General features: G+C 41.8%; 1 protein-coding gene across 1 annotated transcript in view; it reads right to left on the bottom strand.

Moving 5' to 3' along the window:
* Positions 1-14,889, bottom strand: part of FIG4 (FIG4 phosphoinositide 5-phosphatase) — a 92,434-nt gene extending 77,545 nt beyond the window's left edge. Inside the window, exons 1-3 of the mRNA XM_083349280.1 lie at positions 14,551-14,889; positions 9,110-9,208; positions 3,222-3,345 (exon numbers count right to left, since the gene is read on the bottom strand). Coding sequence (XP_083205406.1) covers positions 3,222-3,345; positions 9,110-9,208; positions 14,551-14,613 — 286 coding nt within the window. The 5' untranslated portion in view covers positions 14,614-14,889. The remainder of the gene's footprint in view (positions 1-3,221; positions 3,346-9,109; positions 9,209-14,550) is intronic.
* Positions 14,890-15,685: the final 796 nt, after the last annotated feature.

The following is a 15,685-nucleotide window of genomic DNA, read 5'->3' as shown; positions in this document are numbered from 1 at the left end:
TAAGTGAACATCTCTCCTTTTTATCTGCTTTCAGGTGTGATTTTTATATTGCCCACACCTGTTACTTGCCCCAGGTGAGTTTAAAGGAGCATCACATGCTTGAAACAATCTTATTTATCCACAATTTTGAAAGGTTGCCAATAATTTTGTCCGGCCCATTTTTGGAGTTTTGTTTGACATTATGTCCAATTTGCTTTTTTTCCTCCCTTTTTTGTTGTGTTCCAATACACACAAAGGGAATAAACCTGTGTATAGCAAAACATGTGTTCCTGCAATACTTTTCTGTGAGAAATACTTGATTTTCTGGAAAAAGTTCTGGGGTACCAACAATTTCGGCCATGACTGTATGAAAAAACCTTTCACTATCCAACTTCTCAAAAACAGTATTGGACTGAGCAATAAACTCTTTCATAAGAGCATGTCTAGTCTGAAAAAGAAGCTATAAGTTGATTATCAACTACTGTGGTTCATATTTCAAATGTTAATATCTATACAGTGCTTTTTTTCTAAAAAAAAAAAAAAAAAGGTGCCGGAACTCAAAGGTGCTGTCACTGGGAGCGATGCCGGTGTCTTGCTACGGTGTTGCCGCCCATCCTTTGCGCCCCTGCCTCTGCGGCTCGGAGCCACATGCCACGGGGATTCCCCTCCCCACAGCCGCCATGGGGATTCCCCTCCCCGCAGTTGCCACGGCGCGGCCCATGCTGAGCCCCCATCCGGAGCTGCTCTGAACCCCAACCCAGAGCTGTGTTCCTTGTGGCAGTGGTCTCTGGTGCCAAACAGCCTCTTTCCAACCATATCCAGAAAAATTTGTAACAAACATTAGAATTCTCAAGGCCATGTTTGGCATTTCCCAGCAATCTGTTACTGGAAGGAAAAAGCAATCCCTGCTGCATTACTGATCCCACAGAAGCATTTGCATGTATGCAGGTATCCTTAGCGTGCCATAGTTATGGATGAGAAATATTGGTTGCAAAGTTGGCATTTCTGGATGTAATACAGATATTTTGGACTTATTTTTGTTTCTTTGCATGTTTGATATTTTTAAAAAGGCATATGCTACTGACTACACTTATGCACATATGTAACATCTTTTGCTAGGATATATGACCACTGCTTGTCCAGAATGTGAAAAGTGAAAGATTGTGACTAAACAAAATTTTAATGTACAGATAATACCACCAGAAATTATTTTAGCCTTTTTAATAAATGTTGTTATTGATGTTAAGCTCACCGTGGAAAACCTCATATATTGTTATGTATATACTAGGTTAATTATTTAAAGACTGAAGTGCAACATAACTAGATTCTAAATAATCTATTTTTCAAAACACACAACAGTCCAAACAGTAAACGTAAAGTCCAAATTAAGAATATTTCATTCTTAAGAATTGTTTAATTTAAAGTGGTTTAGTTGTAATAGAGTATGTACAAAAGATACTATTTTTTTCTAGCATCAGCTAAATTATACATTGAGAAAAATGTTTCTCATTTCTTTCCTGTTACCTTTATTGATTTCATTGCAGAGATGTTAACATAGGAAATAGATTACTTTGTTATATAGGATATAGGAATATAGATATAGGAATATAGCCAGCCGTACCAACAGGCTGAAAAATAGCTTTTATCCGTGGGCTGTTAGGCTTTTAAATGGGACATAATCTTATGCAGAATTGACTTGGGAGGCCGGTGTGTGGTGTAGTTGGTTCACATGGTGTGGTAGGATGGAGGGTTTGTTGTCACTGTGTGTTGTGGGGAGAGAGCACGGGGGGAGGCTCAGCTAATCTCAATGTACACATGTTGTACTTTGACAATAAAGGTTTATTATTATTATCTAATTTTACCTTCCAAAAGACAGAAGCAGATGAAAAATGTGAGGTTCTTTCCTGCTGGCTTTTTTGAATTACTTCCAGTAGTTGTGGGTGCTCCATCACTGGAGGTTTTCAAAAAGAGATTGGATGGCCATTTGTCTAGAATGGTATAGGGTCCTGCTTCTACAGGGGGTTGGACTAGAAGACCTCAAAGGTTCCTTCCGACTCTATTTTTCTGTGATTCTGTGAATTAGCCGTTTTAGATTCTAAAAGTTTAGTTCCTAAAGAAGTAACCTTGTAAATAATTTTAATGTACTCCTCTAGTGCAGGGTAGGCAACCTTGGCTCTTTTATGACTCAAGGACTTCAACTCCCAGAATTCCTGAGCCAGCATGGCTCAGCATGGAAACCTCTCTCTTTCCCCTCAGCGTGGCTGGCTCAGGATTTTTGGGAGTTGAAGTGCACAAGTTATAAAAAAAGAGCTAAGATTGGCTACTCCTAAAGCTAATAGAGGGACCTCTTTTTTTGCAAAATGAGCGTTCTATGAGGAAAAAACCCTGTCCATCCTGGTTCTGAGCTTATCATCTTGTCTTTGGAAAAAGTATTTTTTCGAATGTTGTTTGCATTCTTTTTTGAGAATTGAGATTTTTAATTCTGAAGAGCTGAGCACAGGCTTTAAAAAAACAATTCTTGTTTGTTTTTAACTAGACTATAGTTATCCTTTTTTCATTGTTTCTCATAAATAAATGTCACAGCTTAAACTCTCTAGTCAACGTTTTAGCTTTTGATTCTGTTATAAATGAAGGTTTATGTTTAGCTTTATGTTTTCTTCATGAATGAAAAGGATATTAGGAAGTATTTTTATTAAAATGTGAAATATATTTTTATTGTGGTATAGATGTATTAAGTTATAATTCAATATCAATTAATTCACCAGGGTCCAAGATGAAAAGTAAAAATCTGTTTTGCACACTTGCTTTCTCATCACACTATTATGTATCACCAGTAGCCTTTAAGTACAATAAAGTCTGCTATATTTTACTGAGAGTGTAAAATATTTTGCATCTGCTTTGATGCTGTTCTGTCTTTAAACTCTTTTAAAAAATCTACATTTTTTGCCATTAACATTATAGATCATACAATTCGTTGCGCTAAAAAGCAAACTAAAATTTTATAAAATCACGTATTTTATATGTTATGAATTGTATTTCAAGGGTAAATTAAGAGAGATTTCTAAGATGCCACTGATCCACAAAAATTTCGAATCCACCTAACTGTTCCAAATTATTCACCTATCCTGATTTGCAGAGCTTTTGTTTGAATTTTGCTTCATACGTGTTTTGTGCTTATGTTCAAAATCATAATTGCAGTCCCTTGGCTGTTATCAAAACAAGCTAATAAAAAATAAACTTACCTACTATCCCAAAAGCAGAGACAGCACGTAATAATCCAGATGAGCCCTTTTGTCCAATTTTTGTCCGATTGCCCAGATCTAAACGGCCTAGTAGCTCTCTCACCTCTTGCTGGGTATATACATGCTTGAAAATGAAAATGTATAGTCATCTAAATATTTCTGAATGAGTTAAAAACTTCACTGCTAACTTCTACACAGCTGTTTCAGTCACCTTCCTAGGGCAGAAGAACCTATTTTGCATGTGCTCAGGGACAGCAGTTACCTTTGTTTGACATAATTTGCCAATAAAGGCATAACAATACTAAGAATCTTTCTAGTATAGGTAGTCCTCAAATTACAACAGTTCATTTAGTGACCATTCAAAGTTACAATGGCACTGAAAAATGTGACATGTCATGTGATCACCTTTTGTGACCTCCTCACAAGTAAAGTCAATAGGGAAGCCAGATTCACTTAACAACTGGGCTACTAACTTATCAACTGCAGCGATTCACTTAACAACTGTGGCAAGAAAAGGTCGAAAAATGGGGCAAAACTCACTTAACAAATCTCTCCCTTAACAGAAATTTTGGGCTCAATTGTGGTTGTAAGTTGAAGACTACCTGTATTATATGTAGACAGGTTGATAACTACAAATAGCACTTAGACTTATATACCGCTTCACAGTGCTTTTATTGCCCTAAGTGGTTTAGAGTCAGCCCTCCAACAATCTGGACTCTCATTCTACCGACCCCGGAATGATGGAAGGCTGAGTCAACTGTGAGTCAAGTTTCCATCAGGGTTGTAGATATTCAGTGATTCTTGTCTCACATCACTTTTACATATTTATTATTTTTTAAAGTAGTATTTTTATTGGGATGCTACTATACTCAAATCAAATGTACTAATTTATATCATTATCTTTTTTTTCAAAGAATCCCTCTGACCCCAAGGGAGACTGATAAGCATTGTTAAAGAAATAAAAATGCAAGGGACATTTTAAGGGTGATTTGCCAGAGGAGAGATAATGGGATGCAGTGATGCCATACAACATCCTGAGAAGTAGGCTAGTTAGTGCAAGTGGCAGGGAATATTTTTTTTTGGATTGCTAACAAAGAATTAAAGGGAGACTGATATAGCTATTTCACACTTATTTGTTCTCATCAGTCAGCCACACCCTTCTGAGATTCGAACCTGGGCCGATTGCATATTAGGCAGTTGTTTTAACCTCTAGGCCACAGGCTCTTTCTCACTTTGTCAGCTGCATCGGGAAGGGAAGTTTGGGCTGATACAGGCAAATAGATTTGGCCCGTATTTGGGCCGGCAAGGTGTTCAAAATACTCAAGACATATCTCCCCGTGTGTATGTGTGTGTGTGTATGTGTGTGTGTGTGTGTGTAAAATTTGGATTGCTAACAAAGAATTAAAGGGAGACTGATGTAGCTATTTCAAGCTTTTTTGCTCTCATCAGCCACACCCTTCTGATTTCGCCCATATTTAAGTTTAAGTTTAAGTTTTATTTAATTTGTATACCGCCCTTCTCCTTGGTAGGGATTCAGGGCGGTTCACAGGGCATATATTAAAAAGACAATACAAAAATTAAAAAAGATTAAACCAATGCCCAGTTAAAAACAGTAATACAATTCTAAAACAACAATTTAAAACCCATAATCCCCCATCAGGCCAGACCAGCTAATTCAAATAGGTGGGTCTTCAGGCCACGACGGAAAGTTCGGAGATCTGATGCCGTCCAGAGCTCCACCGGCAGTTGGTTCCATAATGCCGGAGCGCCCACAGAGAAGGCTCTCCCCCTGGGGGCCACCAGTCGGCATTCCCTGACTGGCGGCACCCTGAGGAGGCCCTCTCTGTGGGAACGCACAGGGCGGAGGGGAGTTGATGCCGGCAGCAGGTGGTCCCCGAGGTAACCCGGACCCATGCCATGTAAGGACTTAAAGATCATAACCAAAACCTTGAACCTCACCCGGAAGACAACTGGTAACCAATGCAGCTCGCGGAGGAAAGGTGTAACATGGGAGTACCGGGAAACTCCCAAGACAACTCTCGCGGCCGCATTCTGTACCAGTTGGAGCCTCCGAGTGGTCTTCAAGGGAAGCCCCATGTAGAGAGCATTACAGTAGTCAAGGCGAGAGGTCACGAGCGCATGAGTGACCGTACACAGGGCCTCCCGGTCCAGATAGGGCCGCAACTGGCGCACCAGGCGGACCTGGGCGAAAGCCCCCCTAGTCACGGCCACTATATGATCTTCCAGGGTAAGCCGTGAATCTAGGAGGACTCCCAAGTTGCGAGCCCTATCCACGGGGGGTAAGAGCTCACCCCCCATAGAAAGAGATGGAACATTTTGAATGTCCCGGGATGCCGGGATGTACAGCCACTCAGTCTTGTCAGGGTTGAGTTGAAGTCTGTTCCTCCCCATCCAGACCCGAACCGCCTCCAGGCAACGGGACATCACAGCGAGGGCATCACTGGGGTGGTTTGGGGTCGAAAAGTTGGGTATCATCGGCATATTGATGATACCCAACTCCAAAACCACGAATGATCTCACCCAGCGGTTTCATGTAGATGTTGAACAGGAGAGGCGAGAGAACCGACCCCTGAGGAACTCCACAAACGAGAGACCTAGGGGCCGATCTCTGCCCCCCTGCCAACACCGACTGCGAGCGTCCCAGGAGATAGGAGGAGAACCACTGAAGAACTGTGCCTCCCACTCCCAATCCCCTGAGACGCCGCAGCAAGATACCATGGTCGATGGTATCGAAAGCCGCCGAGAGGTCTAATAGGACTAGGACAGAGGAATATCCCCTATCCCGAGCCCTCCAGAGATCATTCACCAGAGCGACCAATGCCGTCTCTGTACTGTACCCAGGCCTGAAACCCGATTGGTAGGGGTCCAGATAATCCGCTTCATCCAGGACCAGAGGGAGCTGATGCGCCACCACACTCTCGACAACCTTCGCAAGAAAGCGAAGGTTGGAGACTGGACGAAAGTTGTTCAATACAGCTGTGTCCAAGGCAGGCTTCTTGAGGAGAGGTCTCACCACCGCCTCCTTCAAGACGGTGGGGAAATAACCCTCACTCAAAGAAGCAGATATAACCGCCTGGAGCCAGCCTCGTGTCCTCTCCCTAGCTGCATAAACCAGCCAGGAAGGGCACGGGTCCAACAAACATGTGGAGGAGCTCAGCCTCCCCATAATCCTGTCCACTTCATCAGGGGTCACAGAATCAAACTCTTCCCAGGTAACGTTGACAAGACCGCCCGTGTCCTGACCGCCTGACTCTGCCCAGCTGGAGTCCAAACCGGTCCGAATCCGAGCGATTTTATCCGACAGATGTTGACTAAATTCCTCGGCACGACCCTGCAAGGGATCCTCCCTCACCTTCTGATTAAGAAGTGAGCGAGTCACCCTAAACAAGGCGGCCGGGCGATTATCTGCGGACGCGATGAGGGTGGAGAAGTAATTACACCTCGCCACCCTCATCGCTGCGAGATAAGACCTAATATAGGTTCTTAACCGCAACCGGTCGGGTTCGGATCGGCTAGACCTCCAGCGGCTCTCTAGGCCCCGTTTCCGACGCTTCATCTCCCGGAGCTCCGCGGAAAACCATGGAGCTCGCTGGGATCTGCGCCGGGTCAGGGGCCGCAAGGGTACAACCCGGTCAAGTGCCTCAGTGGCTGCCCTTTCCCAGGCTTCCACTAAGGCATCCGCCGAGCTGTGAGCAGTGGAGGCAGGTGGGGACCCCAGCGCCGCTTGGAATCTATCAGGATCCATTAAGCGTCTGGGGCGGTACCATCTAATTGGCTCCGTACCCCCACGGCGGGGGGTGGCAAAACGGAAGACCAGCCGCAGGAGATGATGATCGGTCCATGACAGGGGCATAATAAATGGAGAGCCCCCACCTAGATCATCCAACCACCGTCTAGATAAAAAAATCAGGTCAAGAGTGTGGCCTCCCTCATGAGTTGGTTCTGAAATTACTTGCGTCAGGTCCATGGCCGCCATGGAAGCCATGAACTCCCGAGCTAGCTCAGATGAACCTCCCAGGGATGGTAGATTGAAGTCTCCCAAAACTATAAGTTTGGGAAACTCAACCACCAAACCCGAGAGGATATCGAGCAGCTCGGGCAGGGCTGCCGCTGCGTGACTAGGCGAAATGTACACCAGCAGCAAGCCCAACTGCGCCCCAGGACCAAATCTCATAAAGAGAGACTCACACCCGACTATCTGAAAAACGGTGGTCTCCCGCGGGCATAGGGTCTCCCTAATAGTAACCGCCACTCCCCCACCCCTACCATGAGCTCGTGGCCGGTGTAGCACCCGGAAGCCTGGTGGGCAGAGGTCAACCAAAGGGACCCCACCCTCTGGGCCCAACCAAGTCTCCGTGATGCAAGCCAGGTCCGCATGCTCACCCTCAACTAAATCCCTAACGAGGGGAGCTTTGTTAACCACGGACCTGGCATTCAGGTACACCAGCCGGAGCTCAGGAGGCTGCACATCCTCGCTCCCGGGATCTCGGGGAAGAAGCAGAGGGTCGGAGCGCCTCACCGCTTGCAAGTAGCGGGGACGGCCCTCCCGGTAGCGATACGGCCCCCTGTCTATCCGCCTGCTGCCATTCCCCGTCGTGGGAATTGATAATCCCACGACCCGCTCATGAGCCCCGGCGACAACGCCACCCCGTTCTCCCCCCGTGCGATCAGACCCAAGTCTGGTCTGAACCATGGTAGATCGGCCACCCCCCATAGCCGAACAACCGCTATCTCCCACCCCACTCCCTAGCCCTATAAAAAATTTAGATAAAAAAATAATCAGAGGCTTTCTAGATTTACATTGACAGCCCCTGCCCCTGCCCACCCTGAGTCGACAAGGTGCTCAAAACATGTGTGTGTGTGTGTGTGTGTGTGTGTGTGTGTGTGTGTTTAAAAAAGAAGAAACAGCCACTACCACACACTTCTCCCAGAAGAACGAAGCTGAAGTCACCAGCCTGAGGATGACGGATGAGATTTCATCGAAACGTTGCCCTGATACCTCCACTTGTATGTGGGGAAAAACCCGAATGACCAAAGATTATATATATATATATATATATATATATATATATATATATATATATATATATATGTATGTATGTATGTATGTATGTATGTATGTATGTATGTATATTCCCACATACAAATAGATGGAATAAAGGGGGGAGAGGTGAAAATTAGCAAAAGGAAGAAGCATTCGTTTTTAGCACATATGTCCTGTAAATATTGGAAAGGAAATCCAGAATTTTATCTTTACACTAAGGTAAAAGAAAAATGCTGCCTAAAATTCAAAATGTTTTATATTTTCTCCCAAAGTTCCAAATACCCCCCCCAAAAAACATCTTTGTAATATTCTTTGTGGGAGATTATTAAGAAAAACTGGCAATTTATTTTGAATAATATGACTCAGGTAAAATTAACTCAGAACCACAATCTAGGAAAAATAAGAATCCCTCCTGGCTTATTACTATTGCACGGGAGATGAAATTCATTAATTTCCCTTTTAGAGCAAAAAAAATGAACCTAAGACATGGTTTCCAATTGAGCTTTACCCAAAGATGACCTTTCTTCACCTGAAGGAACTCTTTCAAAGGAATGAAAACTATCAGGGAAGGCAATGCCATAATTCTTTTTATTCAGAAATTGTTCCTCCCTACAACCAAGCTTTCTCTCCACACAATTTATTTACTGTTGCTTAACTCATTTATTAGGAACCCATGTAAAACAAGATAAATTAATGTTATGAAAATAAGTAATAAAGAGGAAAAAGGTATAGCACTTAAATGCAGCTTAAATCCAATGCAATATCATATTGAATTCTTATATTTTCTTTTGAATAGTAACATCTCAAATGTTGAAGTACTTACCCTGTCATCAATAACAACTAAATCCTTGGGTTCTGTACGATCGATTTTTAAAACACGATATTTGGTTTCTGCATGGTTGCTTCCAACAAGAAAATATCGCTGGGGATATAAAAAAGAAAAGAATTAACAGTAAAACAATAGTTAAATTACTGCAAGTCATGTGATTATATTGACATGATCTTTCATTTACAAGAATGAAGTTCATCCCATTTACAGTAGTTCAATCAATTCTTCTATTAACAATACTCTTCAAATATAATTTATCATCCTGATTTTTTAAAAATATACATTTTACGTTTTTAATAAACTGTCCTACCACATTCTATTTTAATTACTGACTTCAACCTTCTTACATTAACTGCAATCAGTTAACACCACTTGTGATTCTAATAATTCTAAAAATTTTGAGGTAAAAAATGACATCCTACCAATTGTAACTAGACGTATGATTTGACAAAAATATTGGAAGAAAGTAAATTGTGTTTATACAAGGAACACTAAAGAATCAGGAATGATTGTCTTAACAAAGTGTTTTCATCATACTAATGAAGCATATATTAACTTGCTTCAAAAATGAATCCCATTGAATTTCATGGATCTTATCCGCAAAATATTTAGGAGTGGACCATTAGCTTTCAGGAAAAAAAACCTGTAAAGCCTCAAAGCATGTAACTATTAAATATCCCAATTTGGGGATAATATCCCAATGTAGCTGCTTAAAATTACTACAACATTCACCTATCTTCCAAGGGGTGAGTCATTTGGTCTTCTCTCCCTAATCCCTGTCTATGCAATAGATTAATTTCCTTCTGGCAAATGAACGATAAAAAAGAAAAGAAATAATTTCTATGATGCAACTTAGTTGCCTTGAAGAGCCATGGTGGCGCTGAAGAACCCATGGTTAGAATGCAGTACTGCAGCAGTTTGGCAGTTTGATTCTCACCGGCTCAGGGTTGATTCAGCCTTCCATCCCTCCGAAGTTGGTAAAATGAGGACCCAGATTGTTGGGGAAAATATGCTGACTCTGTAAATGGCTTAGAGAGGGTTGTAAAGCACTGTGAAGCTGTATATAAGTCTAGTGCTATTGCTGAGTCCCTAGGGAGAAGGGCGGTATAGAAATCCAATAAAACTAAACTAAACTAAAACTAAAACTTGTAGCAAAAAGGCATAATGAGAAGAATATTTTTTTTAGATAACTCAATATCACAGGAGATACAACAAAATAAAACTTGGAAGGCCACTGGATGGAATTGCTTCCTCCATTTACTCTGCTTATCAGAAACTGGCTAGGAAGATTACAAATGGTGATCACATTACCCCAGGACAGTGCATAAGTTCATGCCAGTTGCCAAGCACCTGGATTTTGATCATGTGACTATGGGGATGCTGCAACAATTTTAAGTTTGAAAATCTGTCATAAATCACTTTTTTCAGTGCCGTTGTAATTTAAAATGGCCACTAAACTAAGGACTATCTGTAATGCAATGGCTAACTGAAGTAATTATATTACATTACTCCTGTAAGCCACACTCCCCAAATTTAAAAGCAAAATCTTCTGCTTCTTTGTCCTTGGACTTATTTCACTTCTTGAGATACAACAGAGGTGTCAAACTGCCAGCCCGCAGGCCAGACGCGTTGCAAGGAAACCGTGCCCACCCCATTGCCAGCACGAGCTTGACATGTCTGAAATACACTATTTCCATTTATTTATTAAAACTTTTTTTAAAAAAATAAATAAAATATCCTAGGACAGGAAGATTTGACAGGAGCTGAGCATACTATACTAAAGCCCATGTCTGAAGAGAAGTTAAATATTATCTAACTATCTTGACTGGTAAGAATCTTGCAGTATTGTGAATGCAGAAGGACCAATCCCCACATTGTAAAACAGCATTTTATGCCATACTGACTACATAATATGATTCTCAGTCATCCAGGTCTTGGTTGCCCCTAAGGTGCTTTTTCTTGCAAGGTATATAAACCAGTCTCCACCATTTAGTCAGAAGTGAAGAATTTTGCTTCTTGGATGACAAGCAAAACATCTTCAAGGAAAAAAGAAAGTCCAGTTACCTTCAAAAAAGCACCTTTGGGATGAATCTTTATAGTTTAAACTAGAGGTTATCAACATTGCAATATTGCCATTCCTTAAATAAACAATTGTTTGACTCTCCGCATGGAAAGTGCACATTAGCAGTATGTTAACAATCCTCTCTCAAAACTCGTTTTGGCTTTTGCTCCCCATTTATTGTGCAGAACCTTTCTGCAGGCTTACCAGGCAAAGTACAAATGAGTTTTGACAGCATCCAATTTTGCCTAGTCCTCTCCCCCGCTTACTTATTGCAGTCATGACCCACAGTACGAGAATCCCTGGGTTAAGTATAATTTTTAACTTTAACAATACAATCATTTGTATCAAATCAACAGATGATACAATAATCCCAAATAAACTGTGGCTCCCTTTTCCGCTGTTTCTAGTATGATCCATTTCTAAATATATTTATTACATCCTTCAATCTGCACAAATTTAGCAATAATTTAGAAAATAAACCTAAAGCCAAACAACTGACCATTGCTTATAATAATTTCTAAATGAAAACATTTTATACTAATTGAACAGATATGTAACGCAAGATCATCTTAACCTTTTTTTTAAAAGGATAACAAAACATTTTAAAGTGGGTTCCAATATTATCAGGCTAGCCTTTGCTAAACAACAGGGAACTTTAAAAAATGTACGAAAAATCAACAAAGTACAAAATTGTATATAGATGCTTATTACTGCTGTATTTTCTTCAGATATTTTTGGTTACAGAATTAGCATTATCTATTGCAAACCATACACAACATTCTGATTTGCATCTGAAAAAATAGAATTTTAAAGGTCATTATTTATAAGATTTAAAAAGATTATATATATATATATATATATATATATATATATATATATATACATATATATATATATATATATATGGGGGACGCGGTGGCTCAGTGGGTTAGGACGCTAACAGAGTGAGCGCCTGTTACTCGTCCCAGCTTCTGCCAACCTAGCAGTTCAAAAGCACGTAAAAATGCAAGTAGAAAAATAGGGACCACTACGGTGGGAAGGTAACAGCGTTCCGTGCACCTTTGGCATCTAGTCATGCCGGCCACATGACCACGGAGACGTCCTCGGACAAGCGCTGGCTCTTCGGCTTTGAAACGGAGATGAGCACCGGCCCCTAGAGTCGGAAATGACTAGCACGCATGTGCGGGGGACCTTTACCTTATATATATATATATATATATGACAAAAAGTACCTAAAATACTTCACCAAAATCACCTGGGAGGAAAGGTATATTTAAAAGACTTGCAGAACCTTTGCCGGGTTAGACTCTTGCAAAGTGTGGGGGATGTTATTTCAAAGGGCAAACCAGAAATCTGATATTCAGTATAAATCCTACAAATATTTTTAACTACCATACATTAACTTTGCCAAACAATGGATTTGGAGTTTGTTACTCAGGTAGTATCCAACATATAATCTGCTGGCAGACTTCAAGACATTTAAATAATTTCCTGATACTGAAAAAGCGGATTACTGTATCCATTACACCAATCATTACCAAAACATAAATCCAAGCAGATTTCAGGAACTGTGTGCTTCCATTATTCAAAATACTGCATAGGATTAGAAATATTAACTCAGGTTACCCAATATATATTTGTTAATTTAATATCACACTTTTTCTTTGTTCCCATAAAATCTTTTTGTAAGGTTTCACACTTAGCCTCACAATTGCCCCAGCATTACTCAGGAATTTAAAAGAGCCAAAAGAAACTCCTGAGCCGAGGTTTCAGCAAGCAAACAACTTTTATTTTGATCAAAATAGAGTCGGGTGGCCACATCTCTCTTCATGGCTGGTAGAGAGATGAAGGCAATAACCAGGAAAGATGTCTTCCACCTTTTATACCTTTCCAGAACAAAGAGATCTGGTCTTGGTACTAGGAACCAAAAGGTACAGAAAAATAATTCCTAGATGATGACTCACTCATACACAACAACCCAGGTTCCACCATAACTCCTTTTCCCCCTCCCCTTACCATGTTCTTTTCATGTAAGCAATCCCCTGTACCTAAATCATGAAACATTTGCTTTTATATAACTAATTTCCCAATATAAAGCATCTACATAGCTGCTTGCACATAAACAAAGATGATTACAAAGTATCACTACTAATATCAATATTACTAACATCAACCTTAAGCATAATAAAATACCTTCATTTTCTTGCCCCATTTATGCATTAATTCCCTAAATACAAGTACAGTAGCTCAGCCAATTCTGGGCACTGGGTCATGAATGCTCAGATACCAGAACAGTTCTGCATTCAAGAAAGGTGCTATCTAAGAGGATGGAATAGATAGGAGACTTGACAGTTTGCAGATATATTCTCAATGGATACTGAAACATTCACTCTAAAGTTCACTTTTCTTACAACTGATGTCCCAATGTATAGTACTGATCAATATCTCCACCTGGAATGTGTTGCATACTAGCCAGCTGTTCTGGAGCAAAACAGCTGGTGCAGACTTCCATCATTTCTTCTACAGTGAGAAAAAAAGGTTTAAACAAAAGCCTATCTACATCAGACCAAGGATTTAATTTAGTCAGGGATTTCTGAGGTTCTCTTTGCATGACTCGCTAAAAAAATGTTCCAGTGAATGGCATGCGTCAGCATCTTATTCCCTGCCTTCACTGAGATTGCATTTCAACAAAGGTTTAAGACTTAGCATATTATCTAAACTTGAAATGGCTCCCATTTTCTGATGATAGATTTATCTTGGTTAAAATATAGTAAACAAGCTCTAGGAAGAGGAAAGCTGCTTGATCTCCTATGCTCATTAACCAAGCATGTTGGCTTAACATGTGGAAACACAACTGCAAAAAGTTGTGCGTCTGACAAAGCTGCACCTAGGTATGACAACAGCCAAGGTCCTTCCACTAGTACCTGCTAGCTCTAAATAGATAGGTTGCAGTTAGCTATCTGTCCAGTTTACTAGGCCTCAAAATCCAATACAACTTCAAGCCAATGCAACTCATCCCAGTATTCTTTCCTAGTTACTCTTCTACAGTTCCAAAAGTGGCTCCACGTAGCTCTCCATAGTATGGTATGGTAATTAATAGGTGTTCATTGGAAAACGAGAGATGAGCACACAACCGTTCCTATTACTGCAGCCATGGTGTAAATGGGCTGCGCTCCTTGTAAGGCAGAAAACAACACTTCTAGACTGGACACTGTAGAAATCCACCAGTCAGACTAAAACCTGCACTTAGGGGACTTCTGTTTAATGGGAATAACCAGGATTCTTCCACTTTCCTCAGTCCAAAACCTATAGGGACCCCCCAATCAATGGCAAAACAGTAGGGTAGCAGAGGGCGCTGTGGGGGGTTACTTACAGCTCTAGTTTCGTACAGCACCAGTTTTTGCACAGAGCTGATGATCGGAGCCGCCACAGGCATGGTAATACAGCCGAGGGGATTACGCTCAGCCACCCGCCAAAGCTCCCACCTGTCTTATAACGCCCCTTCCTCCTTTTGAGGACAGGCTTGGCCTTGGCTAAGCTACAGCTCGAGATAAATGCGGGCTGCGTGAACTCCTTTTCTTCTCTGTTTTACTGGATCGGCGAGGGACCCTACGAGGAAGGGTCGATTGGGATCCGAAGAAACAGATGATTTTCTCCCCATCGAGAGTAGGCGGCTGTTCCGCCAACACCGAGCAAGATCGCGAGAGCGACAGACTAAGGCAGGGGTAGGCAACCTCGGCTCTTTTATGACTCATGGACTTCAACTCCCAGAATTCCTGAGCCAGCCAAGCTGGCTCAGGAATTCTGGGAGTTGAAGTCCATGAGTCATAAAAGAGCCGAGGTTGCCTACCCCTGGACTAAGGAAAGCGCAAAACCCACGTGATTGAATTTGTCGGCGCCGCGGCCATTTTGGTTTTGGGAATGATGCCGCTTCTTTCCCGGACCGAACAGGGGAAATTTTGAAGCGGGGATTATAAGCCAAAGAGCAAAACGCCCCGTTTTTGTTTTGTTTTTTTCAATCCTCTACTCGCGCTATTGGCGAGTGGAATCTAGGAAATCTACCTTGGTGGCGGTAACTTGTACAAGGACACAAGTTTTACTCTTGTAATTTCTTTTCCTAAAGGACTTCAGCTTTCGTGGATGGAAATCCACGTCATCGTTTGCATGAGGTTTCATCCCTGTGTTCCTAGGAGCACCCGACGCGGGTGAATTAAAGATTCCTGCCCCACTGAGACTAATACTCTGTTGAGGCAGAATTCGAATCACAGGCACTGAAGCTATGTAGCAAGCGCTACTGACGTTTCAGCTTCCACCACCACCACCCCATTCTTTTTTAGGAAAGGAGTTTTAAATATTCGCACCAAGAAACCGGACTCCGTGAAATCCGCGAGACTTCTCCGCGTGGTATGCATGACGTTGCCCTTCGATCATTACTGAAGCCACTGAGCCAGGGGTAGGCAACCTATGACTTTTATGACTCGTGGACTTCAACTCCCAGAATTCCTGAG

The sequence above is a fragment of the Vipera ursinii genome (assembly GCF_947247035.1).
Source record: "Vipera ursinii genome assembly, chromosome: 1".
In the NCBI taxonomy this organism is placed as follows: domain Eukaryota; kingdom Metazoa; phylum Chordata; class Lepidosauria; order Squamata; family Viperidae; genus Vipera; species Vipera ursinii.
The sequence above is the reverse complement of the archived record's forward strand: the minus strand, read 5'-3'. Positions and strand labels throughout refer to the sequence as shown.